At 40.1% G+C, this 10,939-nt stretch overlaps 1 protein-coding gene across 2 annotated transcripts in view; it reads left to right on the top strand.

The window, feature by feature from the left end:
* Positions 1 to 10,939, top strand: part of CDC27 (cell division cycle 27) — a 51,440-nt gene that overhangs the window by 3,054 nt on the left and 37,447 nt on the right. Inside the window, exons 2-3 of one of the 2 annotated variants that reach the window (XM_021709350.1) lie at positions 3,496 to 3,643; positions 5,961 to 6,086. In XM_021709350.1, coding sequence (XP_021565025.1) covers positions 6,025 to 6,086 — 62 coding nt within the window. In that variant the 5' untranslated portion in view covers positions 3,496 to 3,643; positions 5,961 to 6,024. The remainder of the gene's footprint in view (positions 1 to 3,495; positions 3,644 to 5,960; positions 6,087 to 10,939) is intronic. The other variant, XM_008051502.2, reaches the window with a different exon arrangement.

The raw sequence follows: 10,939 nt of genomic DNA, 5'->3' as shown, positions 1-10,939 counted from the left end.
TGCACTCCAACCTGGGCGACGGAGTGAGACTCCAACTCAAAAAAAAAAAAAAAAAAAAAAGAATCTATAATAGTATATTGAATAAGATATGAGCCAAAGATTCTTTCGCTTCACATTATTACTTTTTCAGTATTATTTATTAAATAGTGTTTTTTTCTCCCACCTGGTACTATATTTGGTTTTATATTAAAAATTTTAATGTGTTTGACTCTGCCTCCAACATCTCTCCTCTGTTCTATTAGTTGATTTTCTGCTTTTAACCCAATATCATACCATTTTATAATTTACACTTTGTACTCTTTTAATATTTAATAAGGTATATCTCCCATCATTGTTTTTTCTTTCCAATTCATTCTTTAATAGGACCTTTACCCTTCTTTAAATCCTTTAACTTTTCCATATGCCTTTTATTATTGCTTTGAAATTATACAAAGATTTTGATCAATGCTGACCTATATAAGTCCATAAACTAATTTAGGAAGTTTTGACATCTCCAATATGTATATATTTCCTCTCAACCAGAAACAGTGTTGCCTTCTTTTTAGTCAGGTGTTTGTTTAATTCAGTTTTTCTACTTTTTGTGTAAGCCTCTGTTGGATTACTTGCCAAGAATGTTTATTTTTTTAATGGTTGTAGATGAGCTTTGTTTTTGTATCCTTTGTGTGTTCCTGCATGAACCTTTTCGGCTCAGTTATGTGATTTTTCTCTAGTGGAAAGTGCTTGGTAACCTAACTGCAAGCATGAAGAAGGTAGGTGTTAGGAATTTGCTAGCGTGGCCATAAAAGGATAAGGTGTAAGAGTACTGAAAGGGTAGACAAGGAGTGGGCCAGGATGTCAGCGCCACAGAAACATGGAGACAGTGGGAGGGTGGATAAATAGAAGCAGCTGGGAGGGGGTTAGTGTCAGCAGTCCAGAGGGGACAGGTATGGGGAACACGTGGGATGATATAGGAGAGGAGGACCAGGAACTAGGCACAAAGCTGCCTCATTAATGAAATGGCATGGATTGCGTTTGGGCTCTGAGAGTCATGAGAAGGTCTGATCAGGAGCAGGGCATTTCACAGAAGGACAGGATGCAGTGCTTGGAAAGAGTTTGGAGAAGCAAGGTGGAAACTGAACTTCCCTAACTCTGAGATAATGGAATGGAGGGAATTGGCATACCTTGAGAGAGTGTTCCAGTCCTGAGGGTGGGGAGGAGAAGAGGTGGTGAGGAACTGGGGTATCTGTGCAGCAGGTTCTTTTTTTTTTAAGTTCTTTTTTAGGTTGTTTTTTTTTTTTTTTTGAGTCGGAGTCTCGCTCTGTTGCTCAGGCTGCAGTGCAGTGATATACTCACAGCTACTGCAGCCTCTACCTGCTGGGCTCAGGCGATCCTTTTGCCTCAGGCTTCCAAGTAGCCGGAACTGCAGGCATGCACTACCATGCCCGGCTCATTTTTCTTGAAATATGAAGTACTGTCCAATTAATACACATGTGCCCAAATGTCTTATCATTTACTATATGTAATTTTTTGCACTAGAGTTTCATGAAGAATCAGAAGGTGGACCAGAGGAGAAGAGTTCTGTTGGTTTTTGTTGCATATATCTAAGACAAAAAACTTATAAGTAAAATATCAAGTTACTCTTTTATCTGAAATCTGGAGATAATGCCAACTTTTCAGGCAGATATGGTATGTTGTCTTGTATTTTAGAACAGTGACTCTCATGCTTCAGTGTAGCCCAGAGTCCCCTGAAGGGTTCGTTCCTCACATGCACAGCTGGTTCCTCCTCCCAGAATTACTGATGTGGCGGGGGAGGGGAGGCACAAGTCTCTAGCAAGTTTCTGAGTCTTGCTGGCACGACCACACTTGAGAACCACTGTCCAGAAGAGCCGGAAGCCCACAGATGTGTTACGGAACCCGTTTTTAGAAGTGCAGGTCTGTTTCCCTCCTTCCGTGCCCTTGGTCAGCACCTTTGTCACCCTCATCTGCCCCGCTTGGGAGGCAGGAAGTGGGGACCACCTGGGGGAGCTGTGGGGTGAGTGAAGGCAGGCGGTGTCACCTGCCCTGGGGAGAGAAGGGCACAGAGTGTGAAGGAGAAGGGCAGGCTGGCGAGCAGCTCAGCTCCTGCCAGTGGAGGACAGCTTAGTAGTTGGGTTAGTGGTTTGGGTCGGCTGACTGCAGGTTAGAAGGGTGTAGATGTTCACAACTCGGAACTTGCTCCTTCGTCTTCAGGTATCTTCAATATAGTTAATGCACATGGTGCTGGAGCGAAACTAGTGCCTTTTTGGGCTGACTTTTTTTCCTTTTTTTCTTTGTTTTTTCAATAATCAATATTTTTTTATTATGATGTTGTGGGGTACAGTTAAGGGTTAGGTATACAAATACGTTTCATTCAGGCACCCTGTTGATTAGAGGTGCTTCCCCATCCCCAGACAGATATTTGCTCATTAATTGACCTTTTTTCTAGTGTAGAAATTATTTCAGATTGGTAATTAGGTTTATTTACCCTCAGTTTATCTTGCTGATGAAATTTGCCTTTTGTCCTCCCAAAGGATTTATTAGAAAAATATTACCTAAAAACAAGATCCTTTACTGGTAGTATATTTAAAGGTGGAGGTGTTTATGTGTGTGTTTGCTTTTCCTTTTTCTTTTTCTTTTTTTTTCCCCCTCTCTTGGGAGTCTCTTGTCTGTTGGAAATTTGTGTGTTATAGACTGAATTGTGTCTCCTTCCCAAAATTTATTTATTTAATTTTAAAATTTTATTTTAAATATGTGGGATACAACTCAGGATTAGGTATGCAAGTGATCCTTGTACAGGTAAAGTTTAGGCCTCCCTTTGGTCCCCATTTTGCCTGGTTTGAAGTCAGGTACCCTTATTGAGGTTGTGACCCCTCCCCTACCCCCACCCCAGCAGTGTTCCACTATTGCCAATTCCTTTCTTATTTGCTTTTCTTAAGTATTTACAGAGAATACCATGGTTGTCTTCGTTGTATTATTTTCCTTGTTCCTTATAGAGAGAAGTAATCAGGAGCTGAGGAGTTTTTCCTTTCTTTCTTTTGTTCTTTCATTCTTTTTTTCTTTTATTTTTTGTTTGTTTGTTTTTGAGGTGGGATCTCAATCTTTCACCCAGGCTAGAGCGCAGCCTCAGCCTCCCAAGTAGCTGTAGCTAAAGACACATGCCACCACGCCTGGCTAATTTGGTTTTCTTCTTGTTTTGGTAGAGACAAGGTCTTTCTATGTTGCCCAGGCCAGTCTTGAACTCTTGGCCTCAAGCAGTCCTCCTGCCTCGGCCTCTCAAAGCACTGGAATTACAGAAGTGATGCCTGACCAGGAACTAACTCTTCTATCAGCAAAATATTTCTCCATAATTCAAACTAGAATTAATAAGTGATTGCTTTGCATTAAACAGCATGCCTTTTTTTTTTTTTTTTTTTTTGCTAAACTTGTTTATTGCATAATATATTCATTAGCATTCAATGTACTAAACAATAGCCCTTTTTTTTGGATGTCTGTTCTTAGTACACTCAGAAGAAGCCTTGTTTTTACTGGCAACCTGTTATTACCGCTCAGGAAAGGCATATAAAGCATATAGACTCTTGAAAGGACACAGTTGTACTACACCACAGTGCAAATACCTGCTTGCAAAGTGTTGTGTTGATCTCAGCAAGTAAGTTTTAAAATATTTTCTAGCTAATTTTGTTTTACTTACCCTGTAGAACTTTGGATACAATTCTTTTGACAAATTAAACTGATGACTCTCTTTCTTTCCTCTTGTGGGCAGTAAGGATTTATCTATTTCAGTAACATTTGAAATGTTGACACCATTGCCTGTGGCATTATTTATGTTTTAGAGATTTCATTGCTGTAATAATAAGTAATGGAAATTAACTCTGGAGAAACTTAAGTTAAAACTGATTCTTAGTGGTTTCTGGAATGACTGCAAATATCATTTCCATTTCTTTACTTTCCGTGTTAGCCCAGTTTGAACAAACCTGAAAATGTACTGGTACACTTGACATTACTGTTCCCTTGTGTTTAGGTGATTGTGTGATTTGCTTTCAAGATCAGTTTGTTGAGTACTTTTTTTATACATTACAGTTAAACCAAGGCAGGTTTCTCTATACTAAACATGGAGGCAGCTAGAGATAGAGAAGTTATAGAGATAGAGAGTGTTTTAAGCTTCTTATTGTGCTGTAGGAGGTAAAATAATGGTAAATGTGACTAAGCAGATATTTATAACACTTACGTGTATTTAGTTTGTAGGTAGGTTTACAGTAGGAAGATACGAATAAGTCTTGGAAAGGCACCACAGACTGATACATATCTACATTATTTTGTGACTTTTTTTTTTTGAGTTGGAGTTTTACTGTGTTGCCTAGGCTGGAGTGCAGTGACACACTCATGGCTACCACAGTAGTAGTGGGATTATAGGCGTGAACCACTGCACCTTGCAAGAATGGAGATGACTTTAATTTAAGCTAACTAAAATATCTAAAAATTTCTGAGACATTTGTTATTAAATTATCTATTTTTTTTTATAGACAAAGTCTTGCTGCGTTTCCCAGGCTGGCGTATAGTGGTACAGTCACAGCTCACTGCAATTTCCAACTTCTGGCTGGCCTCAAGCTATTCTGCCTCCGTCTCCTGAATAGCTGGAACTCCAACCTTGGGTCACCAGGCCTGGCTAGTTGTTTATGTTTCTTTTTTTTTTGTACTGATGAGGTCTTGCTATGTTACCCAGGCTGATCTTGAACTCCTGAACTCAAGTAATCCTTCTGACCTCCCAGAGTGCTGGGATTACAGGGTTGAGCTGGTCTGTCTGACCTTGATTTATTTTATTTTATTTTATTTTATTTTTTGAGTCGAAATCTCACTCTGTCGCCCAGACTGGAGTGCAGTGGCCGCTCCTAGCCACCGTAGCCTCGACCTCCTGGGCCTCTGGCGATCCTTCCACCTCAGCCTTCCAAGTAGCTGGAACTACAGGCGCGCGCTACCACGCCCGGCTGATTTTTGATTTATTGTAGAGATGAGGTCTCACCAAGTTGCCCAGGCGGGTCTCGAACCCGCAGGCTCAGGCAATCCACTCACCTCAGCCCTCCCAAGGCGCGGGATGATTTATTTTTAAATTTCCAAGATTCAAATATTGAGTAGATTAAAGCCTACTTTTTTACCTAACTTGAGAGTTAGTTTCTTAAGCCAATTCTTACATTAACTTTCTTGTCCCGTTTATAAATATTCATACTTTTATTTAAAAGTTCCACCAATAGTAAAGGGACTTTAGATATCTACCTTTTGTGTTCCAGATATGCTGTGTAAACTTGCTTGAGAGTTTTTCACATGATGATTTTGATTGTTTTTAATTAAAAACTTTAAAACACAAATCATTACAAACATCAGTGTGCTAAAAATAGATGGTGAAATCAGGCAGTTTTGGTTTTTTTCATTTGGAAAACATAATTTCCTATGTTAAGAAAATATGATCAACAAAGAGAGGTAAAGTGCTAGGCAAGTTTCATTGATAAACCTTAAAATGGCTGAGGCCGTTAAGTATGCTATGTTTAATTAAAATATGTTAGTCTTGCTTAATTTGCATACAGTTTTCTACTTCAGGGAAGTACAGATCCAAGTGGGCCTCTGCATTTATTCATGAAGAGCTGTTTCTGCAACCCCTGCCCCCGCAGCATGCCCATCTTCTGTTTCTTCTGACATGAGTTACGAATATGCTGCTCAGACTGGACTTGTCCATATAGAAACTAAATCTAACTGGGCTCTGTTTTTAAAAGCAAAATTGAAATTTTAAGGTCATGAATTACTAGTCTCTTCAGTGATTCTAAATACATGTTTACCACTATTCTAAATTTCTTTTAAAAATTTTTTTAGAAAAATATTGTCTCTCTAGTTAAACACACATTGATAATGAAGAATGTCTTTATATAAAGTGCTTTTTATATTGATTTTTTAAAGACTGTATTTGTATTTTGAAGGCTCGCAGAAGGGGAGCAGATCTTATCTGGCGGAGTGTTTAGTAAGCAGAAAAGCCATGACGATATGGTTACTGAATTTGGGGATTCCGCTTGCTTTACCCTTTCTTTGTTGGGACATGTGTATTGGTAAGTGAGAAAGCTTCAGATACCAGAAAAGTGTGCCCTATGAGAATGCTTTGCGGTTTAAAAAAAACCTGTATCGATCTGTGTTTTTCAGATGCACTTGGCTGAGCAATATTCAACCTTCTGATTCTGTGCCCTTTTAAATCTATAAAATATCTCATTTTGACTCTCCACTTGGCCCTAATGATAATAGCTCCTCGTATAGCAGCACAGCGTAACAATTGGGTGCATGTAATGTTCTACCTTGTATGAAAAGTATCTCTATGTGATCCACTGAGAAAAAAGAAAAAAAGACTGAAATTTGTTTTCTCTAATATTAAATATCACTGCAACTCCTTAGAAAGAGGCTTGAAGGCAGGCTTCAGTAATAAAGAACAGTGGTTCCCTTGTGGTGTGTCATAATGATCTTGAGATTTGTCACAAGACATTTCCTTCAATGGTAATTGAAATAATAGTGATTTTGTAAATAATTTTTAAGTTTATTTAAATTAGATTTCTTAAAAGTAAGTGTCAGTGAATTCAAAGTTATCACTATAATAACATTGTCCTCATTTTCATTCTGAAATACTTTGGGAGTTGGGAGTAGAGGTGTAGTTAGGATAAGAGGAAGCGGTGGTGGCTCGACCCATGGGAGTTCTTCACGCGCTTAGATGTCATCTGCTACATATCATGGGAGAAGCGCTTGAGGGCTGCTTCTCTAAAGGACTAGGGTGGCATCTGTTTGAAGACAAGCTGAGGATAATTTGAATAGTGGTTATTTTAAAAAAACACGTTGAAAATGTCTTTCTGAATAGAATAAATAACTTGACTAAACATGGGAGCTCATCTTTAAATGTAGTAGAAGGTCTGTCTGGTGACACCACTCGAGAACAGGAGTAAGCAAAAATATTGTATCAGTATCTTCATTTATCTTAAGAAGACACCTGGGAATAATGAATTTCATTCAGGCAGCTGTGATTCGTCTTGTCATTTCTTCAAGAAACTTTGAGATTCATCCCCCATTATTTAGCAAGACTCAGTACATGGCACTGGGAACATGAAGATAGCTCACAGTCCCACCCTCAATAGCTTATAATAGAGAAGGAGGAGAGAAGCAGTAAAAAAATTTGTGTGATACTGGGAAATGTAGACTTAGTCTGGGACTCTCTTTCCTGGCCTACAACTGCAATCCTTAGCATCTCTTAGGATATCTCTTTGTATGCAAATAGCCGACTGACTGGTGGCTGGCAGCCCCTAGCTTCAGGATGGGGCTGGTCACCTGAAAGGCCAAGGCATGGTGGGACAGTTGGGATCTTTCTGCCCCATCCCCATCCTCTGGACTTGGAAAAAGTCTGAAGGTTAAGTTACTCACCAGGGACTTCATTAGCCATGCCCATGTCATGAGGCCCCCGGAAAAACCCAAGCAGACAGGGTTCAGAGAACTTCTGGATAGCAGAAGCGGGGAGGCTCCTGGAAGGAGGGGTGTGGACACTATCCCCCTGCCTCACCCTACACATCTCTTTGTCTGTATCCTTTGTAATATCTTTTATAATAAGTGTTTCCCTGAGTTCTGTGAATTGCTCTATCAAATTAAACCCAAGGAGGGGGTTGTTGGCATCCTGGTTTCTTTTTATTTTTGAGTCAGGTCTCACTATGTGGCCCTGGTAGAGTACAGTGGCCCAATCACAATTTGCAGTTCACTACATCCTTCCACCTCAGCCTCCCATGTAGCTGACTCTTGCCACCATGCCTGGCTAATTTTTTTATTTTTTAAATTATTGTTTTAGAGACAGGGTCTTGCTATGTTACATAGACTGGCCTCGAACTCCTAGATTCTAGGAATATCCCCACCTTGGCCTCCTAGAGTGCTGGGATGACAGGCGTGAGCCACCGTGCCCAGCCTTGTGAACAGTGATTTAAAGCTGGATGCTCAGAAGTGCAGGAGTCCTGAACTTGTGACTGGTGTTGGAAGTGGGAGGACAGTCTTGGGGACCGAACCCTCAGCTGTTGGATGGGAGGCTATCTCCAGGTCAGTCATATCAGAATTGACTTGAGTTGGAGAACATCCTGCTGGTGTCTGCTGCTTGGTATGGGGGGAAGACCTACACATTAGGCCACGGGAGTCTTCTGTGTTGGTGATTATTGTTGAGTGAGGGAATAGAAAAGTGTTGTTTTTCCACACTCAGAGTAAGTTTTTATTATCACAATAAAAGGCCCATGGTAAAGTTGGAGAAGTATTTTGTACAAATGAGAGGATAATCAGTTCTGCCTTGTTAAGAAAAGGGGTAATGGTAACTAGGAGAGACTTGATAGGAAAAGTACAATTTGACATCATCCCATATCTATAGAATGACTTCTGAAGAAAGGATGTTCGAGGACTGTAAATTATTTGAGAGGAGTGATATATAAAAACTAGGGAGAAAAACATTTATGAAAGAAGTTGTGTAATTTAATAAGGGGGGAATGTCTTAGAAATATTGATTCTTAACACCATATTCTTTTACTTTTAGAAGATTAACTAAAATGAAGTTTTATAAATTTTTTTCTTTGGTTAAAAAATATCAGGTTACAGTCTCTGGCCATACTACCCTGAACGCACTCAGTCTCATCTGATCTCGGATGCTAAGTGGGGTTGGGCCTGGTTAGTACTTGGATGGGAAGAATTCAGTTAGATAATAAAAAGCCATATGTTGAAATACTTGGAAATTAAACAACGCACTTCTAAATAATTTGTGAATCAAAGAGGAAGTGTTACAAGAAATTTTAAAATTTTTTAAATATATGAATGAAAAGGATAATGTACAATGTTAAAAACTAATACAGCTAAAGGTGTCTCAGAGGGGAATCTATAGCACTAAATGCTCATATTATGAACGACTAAGCTTCTGTCAGAAGACTAGAAAAAGAAAAGCAAAATAAATCTTAGCAAACAGAAAAGAGGAATAATAAAGAATAGAAATCAGGGCAGCCCCTTCAGGTCCCCTCCCACTGTGGGAGCTTTTCTGTCCTCTCAATAAATCCTGCTTTCTAAAAAAAAAAAAAAAAGGAAAAGAAAAGAAGAAGAAAAACAAAGGAAATCAGTGAAACTGAAAACAAAAAGTTTGAGAGAATTTTTCTTTTGTTAATGTAAAAAAGAAATAGTTATAATTTAAGTCTTATTTTGGACTCCAGCAATAAGACTATACTTCAGCCTGGGTGACAAGGGTGAGACTCCAACTCAAAAAAAAAGAAAAAGAAAAGAAATAACATCTACTCAGCTGGGTGCAGTGGCTCACTCCTGTAAAAAAGCTCAGAAGGTCGAGGCTGCGATGAACCCTGATTGTGCCACTGCACTCCAGCCTGGGTGACAGAGCAAGACCCTGATTCAAAAATTAAAAAAGGAAGAAGAAAGAGCATTGACTCTTCCCTGTTCTCTGACTGTCCCAGCCCTTAATCTTTGCCTTTGCATCTCCACTGTGGCCAAGAACAGGGTGTCCTCTTCTTCTTCACTGCTGTGATCCCTTCTGCTTCTCACCCCCAGGTCGCCAGACCCCTAACTGAGGCCTCATGTGTCTCCTCCCCCTTCAGTCTATCTGGGTAGGCCCCTCTTCTCTGAGAGCACTGACCAGAGACTACCTACTTATCTTTTCAGAGTTCTTTCTTGCAATTTCTTCTGGGCTTTCTTTCTTTTTTTTTTTTTTTTTGAGTTGGAGTCTCACTCTGTCACCTAGACTGGAGTGCAGTGGCCGCTCCCAGCCACCGCAGCCTCGACCTGCTGGGCTCCAGCGATCCTTCCGCCTCAGCCTTCCAAGTAGCTGGAATTACAGGCACGCGCTACCACGCCTGGCTAATTTTTTGATTTACTGTAGAGATGAGGTCTCGCCAAGTTGCCCAGGTGGGTCTCAAACAGGCAATCCACTCACCTCAACCTCCTAAAGCGCTGGAATTACAGGCTGAGCCACCAAGCCCGGCTTCTGGGCTTTCTGAGAACAGGGAATGCCATCTTTCTCATGTTTATATTGCCTACTTTCTGTCTTCAAGTAGCCCCTGCCCCTTGCTTTGCCAGCACAGTAAGATAAAACACACACTTTTACTAGTAATCTTTAAGACTGCATTGAGTGGACTGTATGGATTATTTACATAGCTGGGAAAGTAGTAGACAAACATTGATTGATCTAAGCAAAAGTAAAACAATCCATCAGGAAAAATTTCCTAGAAACGTACATGGTGACCCTTTGTGATGACCTGCTAGGGATAGAGTGGAAACTTAAAATAGGAAATGAAGAAGAGGTATAAAAAGATCATTTTCTGAAAGTGGCAGGTGGAGAGTGGCAAATCAGTGCCAGAAACGCTTAACCATAAGGCAAGGAAAAAGGAGCATACAGTGAAATCTCAATGTTGGAAGGGTACCGTAAACTTCACACTGTTCCACAGCCATTTCTTCCGTATTTCCTTCTTGCAGTTTCTAAATAAAGCTATCTCTCAGGCCTTAGTCTCCTTCATTATAAATTCTTCTCTGGTGAGCATCTCTTCTGTAGAGATGACCACTAAATCTCCTTTCCTGATTTCAAACTTACCTTTCCTCTGCCTGCTGGGCAGTTTCATCTAGGTTTATGTCCTTAGTAAATTCAAAATCAAGTTCATCTTTTCTCCCAAATCTGTTCTCTCTCCTTATTTGTATGTGTGTTTTAAGGGCACCACTATTCTTTTTTTTTTTTTGGAGTACAGCATGTTATTTTAACACATGTAAATATTGTGGGATGATTAAAACAGAACTACTATTTTTTTTTTTTTTTTTTGGGTTGCAGTCTTACTCTCGCCCAGACTGGAGTGCAGTGGCCGCTCCCAGCCACCGCAACCTCAACCTGCTGGGCTCCGGTGAACCTTCCGCCTCAGCC

This window comes from Carlito syrichta, unplaced genomic scaffold, assembly GCF_000164805.1.
Source record: "Carlito syrichta isolate Samal-C Ts95f unplaced genomic scaffold, Tarsius_syrichta-2.0.1 Scaffold179606, whole genome shotgun sequence".
Lineage (NCBI taxonomy): Eukaryota > Metazoa > Chordata > Mammalia > Primates > Tarsiidae > Carlito > Carlito syrichta.
The sequence above is the reverse complement of the archived record's forward strand: the minus strand, read 5'-3'. Positions and strand labels throughout refer to the sequence as shown.